Source organism: Carassius carassius, chromosome 27, assembly GCF_963082965.1.
Source record: "Carassius carassius chromosome 27, fCarCar2.1, whole genome shotgun sequence".
NCBI lineage: Eukaryota > Metazoa > Chordata > Actinopteri > Cypriniformes > Cyprinidae > Carassius > Carassius carassius.
In genome coordinates, this window is record NC_081781.1 from 16,302,068 (window position 1) to 16,321,995 (window position 19,928).

At 35.3% G+C, this 19,928-nt stretch overlaps 1 protein-coding gene across 4 annotated transcripts in view; it reads right to left on the reverse strand.

The window, feature by feature from the left end:
* The window catches only part of clocka (clock circadian regulator a), a 61,014-nt gene that overhangs the window by 21,444 nt on the left and 19,642 nt on the right, over positions 1-19,928 (reverse strand). For 3 of the 4 annotated variants that reach the window (XM_059512969.1, XM_059512966.1, XM_059512967.1), the window contains exons 3-11: positions 14,803-14,864; positions 13,779-14,012; positions 13,497-13,584; positions 6,652-6,711; positions 5,972-6,120; positions 4,997-5,088; positions 4,789-4,878; positions 601-721; positions 310-423 (exon numbers count right to left, since the gene is read on the reverse strand). In XM_059512969.1, coding sequence (XP_059368952.1) covers positions 310-423; positions 601-721; positions 4,789-4,878; positions 4,997-5,088; positions 5,972-6,120; positions 6,652-6,711; positions 13,497-13,516 — 646 coding nt within the window. In that variant the 5' untranslated portion in view covers positions 13,517-13,584; positions 13,779-14,012; positions 14,803-14,864. The remainder of the gene's footprint in view (positions 1-309; positions 424-600; positions 722-4,788; positions 4,879-4,996; positions 5,089-5,971; positions 6,121-6,651; positions 6,712-13,496; positions 13,585-13,778; positions 14,013-14,802; positions 14,865-19,928) is intronic. The other variant, XM_059512968.1, reaches the window with a different exon arrangement.

Genomic DNA, 19,928 nt, shown 5'->3' on the forward strand with positions numbered 1-19,928 from the left:
ACACTGGCTCCCACAATGGTGTGAGTTTGAAGTGGGACTATCTATATGTGCAAACTAAGGCATTCATTATTTTTACAGTTATATTTACTGATGGCTGTCAAACGGTCAACTTTCCATCTCAAAATCTGGGTCAGAAGCCTGTTTCTTTGGCACACTGGCTTTTCGCAACACTTTCTATTCAAATAATGATCCTTGCTCCATCTACCCTCATAAGAAGCACAAGCAATCAAGCACTTGGCTGGGTAATTCAATAAACGGATCCATATGAAAGACTCGGCTGATGCTGCAGGCACTCGCTCTGGCACTCACCAGTGTTGAGGGACTTAAAGTTTCCGATGAACTTGACATACTCATAAACGGGCGGCTCTTTCGGGTCGATCGTGCCCCGGAGCATGTGGCAACAGAACTCTAACTGGTTCTTTGCTGCAGGGAAGCAAACAAAACAAAACAAAAACAAGAAAACAGCATTAATGAGCTCTTGTCTAGTGATCTGTGCTCAAAGAAATGAGACAATAACAAAGAGAGACAGACTAGAAGAATTGTTTGGTCATGATGAGATGATAAACATGTAAAAACAGCATGTTTGAGAGGGGTCCTTACTTTTTAGGTAGTCTGGGGTGAGGGTCTCTCCCTCCAGTATGTGTGTGGATAGAGCTTTATACACCTCTGAGTGCTCCCCCAGTGGAAGGAAATTTAACAGATTCTGATCCACAAGATCAGACTGAAAACACAACACCAGACACTCTGATATCAGTATCTCTCATATTTACGCAGTAAAACTGTTCACATGAATAGCTGCAGAGTTGTTACATTTACATTTATGCATTTAGAAGATGCTTTTATCCAAAGCGACTTACAGTGCATTCAGGCTATATATTTTTTTTTTACCAGTATGTGTGTTCCCTGGGAATCAAACCCATGACCTTTTGTGTTGCTAACGCAATGATCTACCACTGAGCCACAGGAACAATTGTTGTTGTAACAAATGCATGGATGCAATATCGAACACTGTATTCATATCAGAATTGTGATACTGCTCATTTGAATATGGCTGTCGCTGAAGCCCAATCCACTCTGTCTGAAAATTAATCATGTTTGGTTGCTTTGTATCTGCAAATTGCTGTCAGTGTGGTCAAGTTAAGAGGTTAGGAGTACACAAATAGTAGTTTAGCAATGTCATCAAATGATGGTTTTAGTCACCGATGAATTTAGAGACCTAACATTTGGCATTAAGTTATTCTGAGGAAGTTTCTGTCACGCTATTTTTCTAAAAAGTAACACAACCATCAAAAGGTTTGAGTTAGTATGAATTTTTTTATTTTTTTATGAAATCAATTTTTATAAATCAACAACACATTAAATTAGTCAAGAGTAGGAGTGTAACGGTACGTGTATTCGTACCGGACCGTTTCGGTACGGGGCTTTCGGTACGGTGCACGTGTGTAACGAATGACCTAATGCCAGAGGTGGAAAGTAACGAATTACATTTACTCGCGTTACTGTAATTGAGTAGCTTTTTTGTGTACTAATACTTTTTAAAGTAATTTTTTAAATCTGTAATTTTACTTTTACTTAAGTATATTTTGTTTAAAGTATTGTACTTCGCTACATTTTAAAACACATAAATTACTGAGTAAAAAAAAAAAAAAAAAAAAAAAAAAAAAAGCTCCCTGGAAACTACGTCAGTAAATAATGGGCAGGAGAGCAAACTGGCGCTAAAATCACAAGAAGAAAGATGCAGACGGTCAAAACAGGCGTTAGTGGTGCAGACACCGCTGAAAACGAAACCCCGTCATATTCTGAAGTTGAACTCGAAGGAAATGAAGTGAACCCCTGGCCATATGTATGCTCTATTATGCAGTGTAAGCTGTACTTGCCTAGGAAGACCAAACTAGCAGCTTATAAAATCTCGACAAGACATCAACCCTTCGCAAGAATGTAGAGGTAAGCTAAATAATTGCATCGTTGCATTGGTGGTTAAAATGAAACTTTGACATTTTAGCAAGAGGTTTTGCACAAATTAGCCAAACAGACAGTGGTGAGGAGTGTGCTATATATATCATCTGCGATAATATTATGTTTTTTGTTTTAATGATGTGCGCGCGCATTTATAGTGCGTTCTTTCACTGTGTGATTCAGTCTCCTAAAATGCATTTAGCATGATCACAAAATTGAAGATATAGGGGCAGAAAATTCACATATTTATATTATTTCATATATTAAATCAAAATCACACAAAGGCCGTCTTTTCCACCAAAAATCATCATGAATATATACATGCATACATATATATAACAGTTCAGTAAACAAGTTAATTAAGAGACTTGCGTTTTAGACATTATATTGCCTTTTTTAGCTCTATTTCTACAACAGAAAATAATTCCAAACACAGCCACCAAAGCACAGTTTTGCGTCTCTGAGCAACGTGACAGTGATTCGTTCCTGAATGAATCAACCGTTTAAATGATTCGGTTCAATCGCAATGACTCACTTATTAACAGTGACTTGCTGACACATACTGGCCATTTTTATTTCACATTTAAAGTATCTTTTGATTATTTTTAAAATAATTAATTTCTTATCATTTCAAATGAGTATTCAACATTTTATGTCTTGTATATCAAAACATTATTCATGCATTTGTAACTGCAGGTTAAATGCATTCTTGTCCTGCACTAAACAGTGTAATACATCTAAATGCCACTTCCAATGAATCTTCTGCATTTCCTCTGCATTAAAAGATGAGTTTGTTGACACTGATTTGCCTGGTAACAGCCCAAATGTTTTATTATTCTAAATAACTGATTCCTTTAATTAAAAACAACTAGTTTGAGATTAATAGGCCTATCCCAGGGGTGTCAAACTCAGTTCCTGGAGGGCCGTAGCCCTGCAGAGTTTAGTTTTAACCCTGCTCCAGCACACATATCATGTAGTTTTCAAATAAACCTAAATGATTAGATTAGCTGGATCAGGTGTGTTTAATTAGGGTTATATCTAAACTGTGCAGGACTGTGGCCCTCCAGGAACTGAGTTTGACACCCTTGGCCTGTCCCATTTTTGACTCCCTCCCACTGTTAAAATGTAACTAAGTAATTTTTACTCTGAGTAAATTTTAAATGAGCTACTTTTTACTTTTACTTGAGTTGATTTTTAGACTGGTACTTTTACTTGTACTTAAGTAAAATTTCATTAATGTAATGGTACTTTTACTTGAGTAGAATATTTTTGTACTCTTTCCACCTCTGCCTAATGCATAAGTCTCCGCGTTCAGCGCAAATCCCACCCTGCAGCTGATTCTAAGGTCGGCGACACACTGGCTGCGTGGCGTGAGCGTGCGTTTCTGCTGCGTGTCAGTAGCGTGACGGCTGCTTCGCGTTTTCTATGTCTTTACACACCATAATCGCGCCTGACGCGGCGATGGCGCGCTGCTGCTACTCTAGGTGACATAGAGGGAGGGCGCCGACAGACCAGGATCTTGTCTTCACGACAACAATATCTATACTTCATGTTGAGCATAAATATAAAGCCTACTGATAAAGGACACAGGTGCAATATGCCAGTGTGTCACCGGCCTGAGGTTTTCAAAAGGCATCACGCGAGTGTGAACATCGATCTACAACTAGGAAAAAAACGATTGTAATTCAAACGCAGCTCCCGTCGGCATTTAAACAGACCTTTGCTCTTAATTCCGATCGGTCCAACGCAATAACGAAATCTGAGCAAGTCTAAAAACTGAAACTGTTGATGCTGCACTTTACACTTTGGAAAAGTTATATATATTTTTCAAATATGAGCAGGCCTACAAGCTGGAATTGGTAATGCTGCACTGTAATCATAGTTATTTATTTATATTTTTCATTATATTTTATTACTGTATTTTCCGGACTATAAGTCACACTTTTTTTCATAGTTTGGCTGGTCCTGCGACTTACAGTCAGGTGCGACTTATTTATCAAAATTAATTTGACATGAACCGAGAGAAATGAACCAAGAGAAAACATTACCGTCTCCAGCCACGAGAGGGCGCTCTTATGCTGCTCACTGCTCCTGTAGTCTACACTGAAAACATATAGCGCCCTCTTGCGGCTGTAGACGGTAATGTTTTCTCTTGGTTCTTGGTTCTAAATAAATGCAACTTATAGTCCAGTGCCACTTATATATGTTTTTTTCCTCATCATGACGTATTTTTGGAATGATGCGACTTATACTCACTTATAGTCCGAAAAATACGGTATATGATATTGGTTTGAGACAGAGTATTTATAACTTTGCAGCAGTATTTTATTTCTTATTCTTTTTTTATTTTATATATATTTTATTCAAAAATATTTTTAAAAAAGTGTAAACAAATTGTTAAAAAAATGTTTATAGTAATAAACAACTTGCAGTTTAATGTTTGCATTTCTTTCCCTTACTGTACCGAAAATGAACCGAACCGTGACTTTAAAACCGAGGTACGTACCGAACCGTGATTTTTGCGTACCGTTACACCCCTAGTCAAGAGTGATAGAAAAGCATTCATAATGTTACAAAACATAATGAAAGTTAATAATAATAATAATAATGTTTCACCTTTTTCAGCATTGATAATAATTAAAAAAAATCACAAGTACCAAATCTGCATATTAGAATGATTTGGAGTAATAGCTGCTAAAAAGTCAGCTTTGCCATCTCAAGGATAAACACATTTTAAAATACTGTATATCTAGAACAGAAAGTGTTGTTTTAAATTGTAATAATATTTGACTTTAATTTTACTGTAATAAATGCAGTGTGTTTAATACTCACAGGCAGATGTTCTAATAAAGATGTAACACTTTCTGAGACGTAGATTATGTTTCCGTCTGTCATGATGGCCAAAAAGAAGCCATCTAGAGCCTAAAAAAAAATCAGTAATTCAAAACAATATCAATAATTCTGCACTTTTAGTGTTTACTGAATAAATACACATAAGTAGAGTGTTTAGGCGAATGTGTGTGTATGAGTAAGTCCTCACCTCCAGCATCAGCTGTGTGAACTCCTCATTGCTGAGGAAAGGAGGCTTCCAGTCCTGACGGATTTCACTCGACTCGGACTGTGCAGCAATTTCTGATGGAAAGACGATACAAATACTTGACAAAGAACTAAAACAAAGCTTTATTTCACCAGGTTAATATACTAAATACCTGATTAATTATAAATGTTTACTTTAAATAAAATAGAACACAATTATGCAACTTGTAATATCAGCCCTCTTAAACAGGGTTTTTATATTTTTGAATATTTCAGTTGTTTCTGTTTTGAATTGATTTTGCATTCCAGGTTCCTTAAGTTTAATTTTATCTATTATATTATTATCACTTTTGCCTTTTTAATATATTTGATTCAATTTATAATATTTTTATTAAATTCAGATGCTATTAAATTCAGTTTTCTAAAAGTTTCTAGCACTGTACCAAACTTTTCGATCGCTGTCATTTAGAAAAGCCATCATCCACAAAAATAATGCCAAATGATACGTGTCCAAATTTTTTTTTTTGCTGTTTTCTGTACCATCTTTTTTAAGGACTGTTGTACTAATAATTGAATGAGCTACCACTTTTTGTCTACTATAGTCTTATTGATTTCAGGAATATCCACTCCTAGAAAAATCTAATTGGCGGAGGTTTCACATGCCATTTTATATGTCATGAGACGGCTCCTTCCTGTCTGAGTGGGCGGTTCTTGGCTAGAATTCATTAGTAGTAAACAGTATGGCTTGTGAAATCAACTTAAGTCACAGAAACCATAACTGACTGTAAAATATGAAAATAAAATACTAATTTCGCTATAATCATTTCATTTTCTGTAGTATTTAAAAGGATTCTATTGCAACAATTTAGTTAACATCTAATATTTTCCTTTTAGGCAATGAAAATACTGAATCTGATTTTATTTTCGGAAACCAAATTACAAATTTGGTTACAATTATTAGGTATGGCAATGCAGTAACCTTTGTGCTTGCGCAGGAAGTCGATGCTCTTCTGTAGGATGGTAGACTTGTCCATCTTGCGGGTGTTGCCCGGCAGCATGGTGCCCAGTTCCTTGATGAGCACATTGAACTGGTCTCGCCTCTTCTTCTCCGACTTGTTCCTAGAAACTCTGTAGGTGGAAAAACAAGAGGTGCAAAATTCAACTGGAAATCAAGTGCTGACTTCCAGATAATAGAGTAATAAGATAATTTAATAGCAATTTCAGAAGTTTTCGAAGTCACAATTAAGCACTAAGAAACACGTCATGTAACTATCTTTTAATTATCTTAAATTCTACAATTTACTCCTCAAAATGACAAAGGGACGCTATCTTATCTGAGAAAAATGCTGAGAGAAACCATTTCACGGTTCTGTGACTGTATACAGAAAGTGAAGGTTAAGCTGTGCACTCAGGTTTAAACAGTCATAACTAGGTCACACTTAAGTTTCTATTCCTGGTGCAAAACCACTTTGGTTATACTACCATGAAAAAGGACTTGTCTATACAATCCTCTGGTGTAATAAATCATGTTTAAACCACTCTTGCATGAGATATGGAATAAAGGGTTGGCTCATAACAGGAGTTCGACTCAAGGTAAAAGAAATGAAATTCCGTTGAGGAATCATAATAATGATCATAATGTTCTGCTTGTGTAATTACCTTTTTGCTTTGTCCTTCTCATCTTCTTCCATCAACCCATCAAAGATACTGCTGTCATCCCTGAAAAGACAGCCAAAGTAAAAGAGGTTAGACCAGTTTGACCAATGCGAGCTCTGCTCATCTGTGTGGGTTGCCAATTAAGGACAGTTTCAGTCCTCAAGTGTTCCAGTGTTTGTAATCACAACAGTGACTTTATATGATGATTCCACGATTCTATGACTTAATATATGAACAGATTTTATCTAGGCTTTCATTCATAAACATTTATTCACATATATACCTTTAGAAGCTGTTGGAATGAAGTTTCAGTGGAGAAACAAAAATCTGTTAGGTTTCATTGCGTTTCGAAGATTAACAAAAGTCTTGTGTGTGGAATGACAAGAGCGTGAGTAACTGATAACACAATTTACCTTCTTTATAGCTGCTAAGCTCCAACTCAAAAGAACAAATAATTCCTGAATCAAATATTGTTGACACATAAACCTTTCTGATCCTTTCTGCTCCCATTCATTGTAATTGCATGGAAAAGGGCAACTCAAACAATCTCCAACATTTTTCCAGTTTCACAGGAAAAAATAAATACAATGACACAGGTTTGGAACCACATGAGGGTGAGTAAATGAGGAATTATAAAAAGAAAATGTGCAAGCCTTTTCTTTGGACACCCCATAATATTTAAACATTATCAGGTCATGCAATAATTCATTGATTAAGCCGGCAGTAGGGTCAGCGGTGAAGGTGGATATAAAGGCCTGTAGGGGCGCTGTGTGTTCCAGAATATATTTAGATTCCCAGTGTTCTCTGACTCAGCTGCTTTGAGAGCACAAGACAGAAAACGAGACCAGCTGGTCATGGCAAGGGAACGGAAGTCAGTTGGTAACGGTCGTGACTGGGGTTAGATTTCATGACTAATGTCATAGCAGCTTCTTTACTCCAAAGTAGTATGGGTTTAAAATGACAAGGGGTTGAGTAAATGGCAGCTTTAATTTCAAGATGAGCTCTTTAAGGTCATCTCAACACGACACAACAATTTTAGTCTTTTTTAGCCCTGAGATAATTGGTCTTTTGCACAGGGTGTACAAAATGTGCATCTGTCCCTGGAACCGCAGAGATCACAATGACCTTTTATTTGGTGCATGCAAGTAGACTGATGCATGCACACGATCGAATGAGTATTTTTATGTTTGCGAGACAAGATGCAAGTCAACCGTATGAATGTGTATTTGCAAAGTTGCGAGATTACAGAGTGCAAACAACAGGCTGGGTAAATAAAACAGTGTGCATTTTGCTCTGCCACTGGGTGTCCATTACCACAATTTTACATAAACAATTCAGAGTTTTCCTCAGTCCATTTGCATCAAGGGTTTTGGGTGTGAGACTGTGTTTGCATAAGGCCATAATAACGCCATATTATATGGTCAATTTTATTGCTGTATGTGAAAACTGCATTTTTTATTAAAATATGAAGTGATACTTGAAATAGAAAAAGAAAATAAAGGGAAAAAATAATAATAATGTCTAACATCTATTACGGAGTAAAAGACATTAAAAAAAAAGACATTGACGTCAACTGATTTGGCTGCCAAACAAAAAGATATTTATATCTGCGCTGTGAAAATCAAAGCCATCTGCTCGAAACGGAGGGTGCGTACAATAAGAGGAGGTAAGACTGCCTAACATAATTTAATTAGGGGACAATTAAGAGAAAAGGTGTCAATTTCAGTTTGTCCTTGAAAACAAAAAAACATAAGCCAATAGTCCTAAGTTTACACTTTTGCTCAAAAATAAACCAAAAACAAAATATTTTAAATATTTGAAAAAATCTGTATAATTGAAAACAACCGATTTCTGTTTTTATCACATTTTAACAGGTAATTTATTCCTGTGATGGCAATCACAGCATCATAGCTCCAGTCTTCAGTGACGCTAATTTACTGCTCAAGAAACATTTATTATTATCAATATTCAAAAGTTGAAAAGTGGAGCTGCCTAATATTTTTGTGGAAACCTTGAGACATTTAAAAAAAAAATGTGCATTCTTCGACGAAATCGTTTATTTGAAATAGAAATCTTTTGTATCTTTTGTTATAATTGTCTGTCATCAATTTAGTCTATATAAAATACATATATGATAAATTTTATTAAGCCTTTGCTACTTGCTATTGCAATAAGCATAGACATTTATTCTAGTGAGATTTTTATTGGACAAAAAACTGGACATGCCCATTAGTGCGAGATGGGTCATCAATATTTTTAGTGCATATTGTTAGCAGACATATATTATTACATGCATAAACATGAAGTACACTAGCATATAAGATATCAATTCATTCGTCACAAACAAGAAAGGATTACACACATTCGTTGAACATAGCATGCATTTAGTACATTTTCCAGCCTTGGAGCCAGAATCCCATCACGTTATGTACGAAATGCAAATGAATGCTTCAGTTGCATATTAAGCCTCACACTCAACTTTCAACATCATTCGCCTCCAAATGCATCACCGCATCTGCCACTACCATGACTCGCTGCCAGGATAAGAGCATGAGTATCAGCTCACGACTCTGAATGACCTCATTCCACACCTGTCTTTAAGCTTAAAGTTGTTCAGTCTAAAAGACCCTCTGCACAGTGACAGCACACACACATTAAAGTGAGAGGAGTGCTCTAATTGTTTTGAAGACACAAACAAGTCTATTAGTCACTGCACACTCATATTGCAGCATTTTCATTCTCACACAATCTAACATCCTCTTGACTGCTTTACGAACGACTAGTTTTGAAAATGCGGATCATTTCTGTATACTTAAACGGAGCTCATTGAAACAATTAGAAGCAGAAAAATATGACGACCTACATTTATACTCCAAAAACAATGCGGTGTTTGTGTATTAACATTTCTCCATTCTCTCTCCAACACGTGCACATAGAGGATGTGGATGGCTGATCATTAACTTTAATAGTGTTTGTGTTGTGAGAGTGACTGTTTTTGTCACTAGCCTGCTAATCTTTCTGACTCCTGTAAGGTAAACACACCAACCCTATGACCACAACAATGCAATAAAGATGTTTCAGAGGACAGTATTGATCACTACACATGTGCACGGGTTTTTTTTATAAACAGAGTTTTTCCTTCCGTTTAAAAAAAAAATCTCCACACTAAAAAAAAACAAACACATGCTATGATGCACTGTCAAGAGCATGCCAAACCAACAGGTGGTGATATAATTTCAACCGTTAAAGCAATGTTGGCCAATCAGAAGTCTGTAGTTTCTAGTAGGTGGAGATAACAGCGCTGGCTCCGATGTCACAAGCCAAAAACGGCGGTTTCGCTGTCTACAACCCTGCAACCAGAGTTTTTGAAAATCTTCACCCTGGCAGGCGTTTTCAAAACTGTTTGGTTTCAGTGACCTGGTGCTGCATTTACGTGTGGACGAACTGCCAAACCGTGTAGAAAAAGCTGTGTTTTTAAAAATATCGGGGGCCTAATATACACATAGGCTCAATGTGGGCTGAATTAGCATTGATGTTTATTATCAAATGTAAAGTTTGCTAAGGATTGTTAAATAGAAGAGTATATCTTATAGAGAGGTATCAATTCATGGCACTGGCATATATTAAGAACCAATATTTGGAGTAGGACTCAAAAAAGGAAAACATTTTAACATTTCAGCAGTGTTTGCCACACGAAGTACACTTTGCTAAACTAATACAGGAAAAGTGGGACATCTCCTGATAATTTATCATCGCCATTGTTTTTAAATGATACAAATGGCAATGTCAATGACCCATACTAATGTTAGAAAATTAAGTCTATTTTAAATTCATCATCAACTTTCTATTTCCAAAACAATATTAAGCAGCACAACTGTTTTCAACACTGATAATAATAAATAATAAGTGTTTTCTGAGCAGCAAATCAGCATTTTGAATGATTTTTTGAATGATCACGTGTCACTGAAGTGTGGAGTAATTATGCTGAAATTTTAGCTGTGCCATCACAGAAATAAATTACATTTGAAAATGTGATAAAATATTAAACAGTTATTTTAAATTTTAACAATATTTCTTCTTTTGCAGTATTTTTGTATTCTATTATTTTTGAACAATTTAATGCAGACTCCATGAGCATAAAAGTACTGAACAGAATGATAGTGTCATGTGGATCCAAACTTATAGAACTTTTTTCTTCTGTGGAAAACAGCATTATTTTTGTTCCCATATTTTTTGTCAATAGAATGAAAGTCCACTGTTGGACCCCATAGACTTTTACTGCATGGACAAATGGGTTGAAGCCTTAGTCATGAAATTGATGCAAGTAATGTATACATAACTCTCAATAAAGCTTAAGTGTCCTAGTTTATCTCTATTCAACCAAATTGTAACTTTTATTTGAAAGTTTTTAAAGCAGCCCAGAACTGTTCAAAACACATTTGACCTAGATTTGCTCAACGAAATGCTTATCGGTGAAAATCAGAGATGTGGACTTGAGACTCCTGACTTGAACTCAAGTCACAATGTTGATGTCTTATTGCTTGGCAAACATTATATTAAGACTAACATTTGCCAGTTCTGACAATTCGTTTTGAAGTTGGAGACTGAGCTTCCCCCAAGTTGCTGTCAGATGGTGTTTAGAAAGTGTCAAATATGTGTATGGGGGAAAATATCAGATATGAATAATCAAAACATCATTAAGAAAGAACCATGTAAATGTCTGAAGAAATTTGGCTGTAAAAACAAGAAAAGATGTGTGATAAGTTCATAATGTCGAATGTACAGCAACGAGTCCAATGGATGTTTGCTTAGACTAAGTTTTGAGTTATGTGTTGCTCTACTGATATTGTTTTACGTGCACATTTTTATATTTTAGCATACTTTAATACTTAAACTTGACATGAAGCATGATAATTTTCCATCAAGACTAAGATTTCAGAGAACCTTGACTAAAAAAACTGTGATGTGTCCCAAATTCAGGTAGAGATGTAGTCATAAAGGTTAGCATAGCTTTGTGGACATTATCAAAAGGCAATCATGATGGTAGGTGTCACTGCATGGTGAAGTCTAAATATATCTGTTTACACTAAAACGGTTTTAGTAGTTTCACTTTGGCTTCACTGTACAGCAGGTAAGACCAGTCTCATCACTTCAGGAGGCGAGGATGAGAGTGCATAAATGCTTACCACTTTATAAAAAAGTGATTACTTGGTTTGAACTTCAACTAAAAATGCGATTATGAAAATTAAAGATTTACTAAAGAAAGTATTAGAGCTCAAATGAGGTAATGTCTTGTGTCCTTCTCAGTTTTAAGATGAGAAACTTATAAAGAATCTTTAATTATGTGTTTTGGATTTGAAAACACAAATTGTACCAGTGTTACAAAAGAAAACACAAGCACTGCACATTTATTGTATATCTGCCATCAAAATAATAATTCATAATTTGTATAATAAATCTGTAGTTTCTACAATAAGTTAATAAGTATTATTTCATGCAGCAGCTTATACTTTACAATGTTGTTTATAGTTCTATTGAAATTACAATAACATTTAATGTTTAAAATGCAACTCAAAACAAACACCCAGTATGCTAAACATAAAATATTCAAAACTTAATCGTTTTTTTTTTTTTTTTCAAAGGAGTGGCATTAAAGAATGACAAATACACCAAAATATTTAAGAAAAAAAAAATTACGAAAAGAAAAAGTACCTCTAGAGACTGAAGGTGTAGAGCTTCATTTTCACTTTATTTTACTCAAATCAATCAACACAAACTGTGCTTTGCAGAAACACACGGAAGTTGTTCTGACAACATAAATGATGCCCTGCATTATAAACTACTGTATAAAACTGTTTGTCTACTACATTGGACATCATAGAAGTAAAAAATATAAAATAAGTTAGAAATTGCCCTGCATTCAATCTAGCTATCTTTGAACGTGTCCTGAAGGGCCACTTAGAGCTCATGCTGCCTGAGAGATGAGAGGAAGTGCAGCTCCCAAAAATATACAGATGGTAAGAGAATACAGATTGTGCAAGCACCATATGGTCCCTGTTTTCGACCGTAGGTGCCATCTCCACTTACTTTACCTGGAAACCTTTGAGAGAGGAAAATGGAGCTGCAGCTCTATTCAGTGTGGCGGTAATCCAGAGATAAGCCTGGAAAATTCCACACCGCCGCCACACAATGGCCCATCTCACTGTCACTCAACAGGCCCAACCAGTTAGAAGGAAGCCGGGTGCAGTGAGGCTGGCAAGAGCGGGAATGTTTAATGTTATTCCATTCACTGTAGTCACTATAGCAACTGGCCATGGGTGTGTTACATCTGCACGTAAGAGGCAACGAAAACGGTTTACACAAAGATATTGAGATTGTTTACTATGAGCCGTCCATCTCAGCTGCAAGCTTTCTGTGCATCTGCTGTAACTGTAACCGTGGCTATGGTGTTGCTAGCCTAAATTAAAAAAATAAGCTAACTGAAAACAAGTATGAATGAACATGAATGCCAGACAGTGGGAATATTAGACTGCTGTCATTTTAAGAGCTGGTCGGATCTAATATAATGTAGCATATGTGTTTTCTTTCCCAGCTGTTCGCTTTTACTTAAGACCTAAATTACTGTGTTTATGAGGAAACTTGCAAAGCTGGCCATTTTTACATACAAGTGCATGTATTTAACTGTTCAAGGCCTATAAATCTTGTCTGCCGATATATCAATGTTGAGTTTTTTTATTAGTCACTTTATTGTTGTACTGTGCTTCTCTAATATGTGTTGGCGATTGCGGCTATTGTTAACAGAATCCTTTCTTCACATGATTTTGGTTTGGGGTCAACCAAGGACTTACCGGTCTATGCTAGAGGTCATTTTTGTAGTGTGTTCAGGGTCGCAGTTGTAGAGAGAGGACCTTTAAGCGTGAGGTAGACATTTGTAACCTGTGTAAAAAAAAAAAAAGCAAACAAAAAAACATTTAATGCAATTTAAATTAGGCACACTCTAAATGAATAAATACATATATCTGGGTTTTAGTGTATAAAAGTGCCTTCTAAACGATTAAAATAAAATGGAAAAGACACAAGAGGAATAAATGTAATAATTTAATAATTCATTCATTCAAACGCAAACTTACCTCCAGGCCTGCTTGCTCTAAGGAAGGAAGAGAGGAGCTTGCCACAGGATGTAGGATGAGGCCAATCTGTGGGCAAGACAGAAGTTGCGTGTGAATATGAATGTTTTTGTGTGCAGGGTCAATCAGAAGATTCTGAGGTCAAGGTAGAAAAGCCTGCTGCGGGTCCCTGTGGGGTGTATGTGCTTTCATTCGTGTGTGAGACTGGAGGCACCACATGTTAGCACTAGCCACCTCCTAAGGAAAAAAACAAACAAACAAACAAAAAAAAATCCATTTTATAAGTAATAAAAGTCATATGTTTTATATATATACTCCTTAAGTAATTTTAACTTAACTAAATGCCTGACCTATAAAACAATAGTCAGAAACTGAATAGTTTATTGAACCTTTCAAGAAAAAGATTGCATATGATTTTTGTGACCAATTTAGTATGATATAGGACAATATGAGAATGAAATAACACCTCAATTTTATTAAGAAGCCAAAACTGAGCAAAAATGTGCAATTATTTTTGGCAGATGCTTATATATACAAGTTGAAATTCGAATGAGATCGTTTGTTGTATAAAAGACTACATACATAACACGCATATAAATATCAGCTGTCCGAATAATATGTCTTGTAAGATGACACTTAAATGCTCAAAGCTTTGTACTTTTAAATGTGGGGGCAAAACATATAATTCAATGCAATGCAATGATGATTGAGAGATATAAAATTAAACTTTCCTCTAAAGCCTGTTTAACACATTTGATTCTCAAATAATAAGGTTTTTCAATAAAAATAAAAATCACTGTATGGTGTTCACAAGTTACTTAGCTCCTGTAATATTACTAACAATATAAAAGTTATTATTACATTAAATATTTAACAGCAGAACAATATTTGTAGAAAATATAAAAATGTGTATTAAGTATAGATGGCAAAAAATAAATGTAGTCATTTTTAAGATGACTGAATTGGAATGTATAAAATATTAATAACTGATTAATTAAATAACTAATTCTGTAGGTAATAAACTTACTCATGTCATTATTTCTGTAATAGCAGCAATGTTCCTGAACCACTGTAAATCTGCTCTTAAATCTGAAACACAGACAGAAACAGAATTTAGTCACATAAACAGCTGGCTCCAGAAAAAATACTTTAATTACATTAGAGAAAAAGTAATACATTAGCTTAACCGGTACCAAGAAGATTATAATAAAATAAAAACATTTGAATTAATAAAAGTAGGTGTTCGGGTTTCAAGAAAAAATAAATAAATATGTATATCCCTTTGACCCAGTAAGCCTGAGAAGGGTCATGACCTTAAAGACCCTAAAGTCTTCATGGTAAACATTTTGTGAGAAAAAAAGGGGAAAAAATCTGTGCCGTACCCAAAATAATGGCTTAACTGAAGCTTAAGATTTTCCCCTAGAACTAACCGCTCTGTCCATCCCAAAATAAACTATTCAGCCTACTACTAGATATTTTACAAGGCCACAGATGTTGTGATGTACTGCCAAGACTGATAGACGACTTGGCAAGACCTTCTCCAAAGATAAACATCCAGTACTGTAAAACCAGGGCCGAAGTTCAGCTGTCATAAGAACAGAACTTGTCAGAATATACAGAATTCACTGCACCTTCATCAATCAATCACTTTATTTATAAAACACAATTAAACACAACTACCATTGACCAATGTGCTATACAGAATGCAAAAGTTTAAAATAAGCACCATAACACGATAAAAGACAATGACGAACAGGACAACCGCATCAACATTCATTTTGTATAAGACAGATCAAATAGAAAAGTCTTTAACCTCACTTTAAAAATGGACAGGGTGGGTGCAGTTCTAATTTCAGGTGGGAGATCGTAGCAATAGAAAATGCTCTATCTCCTCTATTCTTAAGTTTTGTTCTAGGGACCACTAAGAGGTCTAAAGCTTGGCTCAGACTACAGGAGTTTTAAAATCATAACCGATTTTGAAATCTGTTTGCAGCACACACATAAGGAGAATCTTTTCAGATTATCTTCCCTCAAATATTAAACATGCACACACAAGATTTGAACATCGTGGCACATCACACTGCAAGATATAGGCTAGTTAACATTATCATGTCAGAGGGAGTGCCTCACGTGATCTCACGCAGCAGATCGTCATTGATTGTTTTTTAGCATGCTAGCTTTCTGCACTGACCTGGTTTTCACTCATTTCACTCCAGCACTTCTATTTCTCCTTACAGTTGTGATGCATTTTCAACACATTCCAGACAGTTGTGTTTGTCAAGTAACAGTATCCTCTATCTCCACTATCCAACAAAACCATACATCAGCTGTTTTGCGCATTGGCTGTGAAAGTACTGACATAATCATATAGCCATCATTACACCGATTTAGATCCTAAATATCAAACATGTTTGATAATAATCGGGGCTGCCCGATTTGTGTGCGAGCAGATCGGGAGTTTCGAGATTTGATCGGTGAACGCCTCATATTACCACATAATCCACGCCGAACATCGGGACAGATTGAGGTGCTCGACAATAGTCTGGTCCTCATTAATGTGTTTGGTCCTCTTTAATGTGTTCCACTGAAGAAAGAAATGTGCATACATTTATAGTGTTGGTTTCTATTACATGTATGTGTTTGCAAAAACTATAAAATAAAATATAAAATGTATTTTACATATATTTCTAGTGGGAGTACTTAAATATTATAAAATAAATACAATGAATGAATGATTTTATTATTATTTTAATTTTTTCATTTTATTACATAGGCACAACTTACATTTATGAGCACCTCCCTTCATGTGAGAGTGCATACATCTTTGTAAAATACGAATAGGCACTGTCTCTCTCTACAGGAAAACCCCCAGCAGGAAAGGAGCAGTAAGTGTGAGCTGTGTGAGACATGATGAAGCTGTAGTACCCTGACAAGTTGCAAGACATGTCCAAGGAAGTGCATGTGTCATTAAGGCACACAACCCTGAGGCCAATCTATATATAGCAGTGGTGGTGTGGTATTGCCTTCACTCATATTAGGTTTCTTTCCATGTTCCAACAGGAAGACTGCAATGATCAATGAGCAACCTTTAGAGAAGACAGCATCCTGGTCTTTTCATCAAGACAGTCAGAAAAAAAAGTGATGTGCACATAAAAATTTACAAAACTTCACAGACAAAGGTAGCAGCTTTGACCCAGTTTGGTCCTTTGAAAAGCATGCAATGATGATAAAAGTTAGGTCAAAGTATGCATGCTTATCAAGATTACTACAATCAGAGTACATCAGCTCACAGTCAGTCTGTTGTGTTTTGGTTAATACCATCAAATATTTAACATTTATCCTGTTTTCATGCATGGTTTAAATGTCACCTGATTGCTATCCCAGAATTCACACAAACCTTACATATAAAATATAATATAAAGCACAGTGTATATAAAAAATGTAAATAAAATATTGATGTCTGGGACTGCTATCCCCTGAATTCACATTTTCTAGGTATGTTTTTTACTAGTGTGACACAAACCAAATGAAACAAGTTCTGATGTCAAACAGACAGTGGGTCTTCTTTAGTGTGAAATAACCCCTAAAACTCCCAGCAACTACCATAAAGCTATTTGTTGTTTGCATACTGCAGAGAAAAGCCTTCAGTCAGCCACCAAACACTCATAAAATACAGCCTAATGATAGAACAAATTACTGTCTTAGTCGTCCTGCCAGAAATAGTTGGTCGTTCTTGTTTATGGCCATTTCAATGGCCTATAAAAAGAAACGATAACAGCAAGAAGATTAGCCTAATGCTAGGAGCTAGCATGACCTATCAGCTACCACATGATTTGAGCAACAGTTCAAATGACATCCACACATGAAGCAGCACGGACACGCATACCTTAACACACCCACAGATTCAAATGAGTTCAAATAGAAATCACACGCAACTGGGTCGTTCTTCATCCGAAGTGCTGAAAAAAAATGTACATTGTAAATAATTTACATTTTTCAAATAATAACATGTATTGCTATTTATTTAAATCGTGTTTAATATGCTATATTCGCAGTGAAGCTTAATGGGACAGTTCACCCAAAAATACAACTTATCATTATTTACCGACCCTCAAGTTGTTCCAAACCTGCTTGAGTTGGTTGAACATTAAAGAAAATATATTTGGTTGCAGTTTGCAGTTTCTAGTCCCTACTGACTTCCATAGTATGGAAAAAATGCTATGAACATCAATGGGGACTATCCCTTTAGAAATGTTTTCATTAAAAAATAATTTTTTAAATACAATACAATGCATTTTTTAAACAAATGTATTAAAATATCTACTGTAGATGTAACTTTACTAATAACATACGAGTCGTTTCTTACTAAAGCGTTTTAGTGCCACGTCAAAAAATACAAAATATAAGATTATGAGATTAAAGTCATAGCAAGAATAAAGTTGAAATTACGAGAATAAAGTAGAAATATTTTTTAGAATAAAGATGAAATTACAAGAATAAAGTCATCGCAATCTGGGAATACAGTCAAAATATTTTGAGAATTAAGTCAAAATTATGAGAATGAAGTCGAAATTACAAGAATCAAGTAAATATTTTGAGAAAATAAAGTCGTAGCAATATTTTGAAAATAGTTTTGAATATTTTCAAAATACTTTGAGAAAGAAAAGTCAAAATATTTAGACTTTAATGTAATCTTAGATTATTATTTTTTAATTATTTGTTTTTTACGTGGAACTAAAACAGCATCATAGTTTGTATATAAACCTCATCACATCTATAAAGCTGGAATAACAACAAAGAAAACTCTGACGTTTATTTAAGTGACGAGCTCAGTTAAATTAGCTGCTAACGTTGCCACATTCCTTAAGCTGAAATGTAGACACAGTGGAGACACACTGACTAATCACAACAGCAAACAAGACGATGGCTGTAATGCACTATGGTCCATGGTGCTCGGATGTGTGGTGAGGTGACCAGATGAAAACAACCGTGCTAACGATGGTTAAAGCTGGTTATGATGGAAATCTCTCTTTCATGTTTTTACTATGAGTGTCTTGTCACATGCAGGTCACGCCACGCTGCACACCAGCTATGTCCCCCTTCTGATCACTACATGTGACTACTGACCCAGACAACACACACAAAGAAAATAAACAACATACCAACACAGCTCAGAGTCAATTCAGCCACTCCTGTAACATTTAGGACAAAAGAATGGAAAGTCGCAAACAAGCAACCAGACCAGACGCAATAAACTTAAGACAAAACACACCCCTTGTTTCTATTAGACTTCAGACTGGAACTAAATACACCACCATTCAAAAGTTTGGGGTCAGTAAAAAGAATCATGTGACACTGGAGTAACAGAGCTGAAAATTCAGCTGTCATCACATGAATAAATGATACATTAAAATATATTAATATAGAAATACACAGTTAAAACAGTAGTATTACTGTTTTAACTGTTTTTTTTTTTTAAATGCAGTCTTGAGCAAAAGAGATTTCTTTCAAAAACCTTTGAGAGGTAGTGAAAATTATGCTAACAAAACACAAAATAAATGTAGATATTTGTAGTACAAATATGACTGTTATGCTACCAAAAGCATAAAATACAGAACATCAAAAGGGATTCAAAGGAAATCCTTTGACTGTCTGGAAGCAAAACATTATTCCAACACAATACACATCTGATAAAACCACACAATAAACAATAAGATTTAAAAAATAAGTGAAAAATAAATAAAAACACACACCCAGTTAATATATTAATAATAATAAAAATTCCTGGAATGTTTTGAAATTTGAAAGAAACTACAAGAAGAATTAAATGGGAATTGTGTTACGGGATAAAAACATAAATCGCATTTTCTAGCACATCCTCCCAAAATATTATCATTAGAGTATTATGAGCAGCAACATAATATCCTTGTAGAATAGCAAAAAGAATGTAAAGGAAATATGCCATGAATTGTCTTTCAACTGTCCCAGGATTTGTACTCAACAAAGATTATACAACACCCAGGACTCCACAAAAAAGAATCCTTTGAGAGTTTTAGTTCATCCAGGAGGATCATTTTGGATTTAATGCGAAGATTCTAGATTAAAGATTACAAATTCAGACACAAATACTAAAATAGGATTCAGGATTGTTTG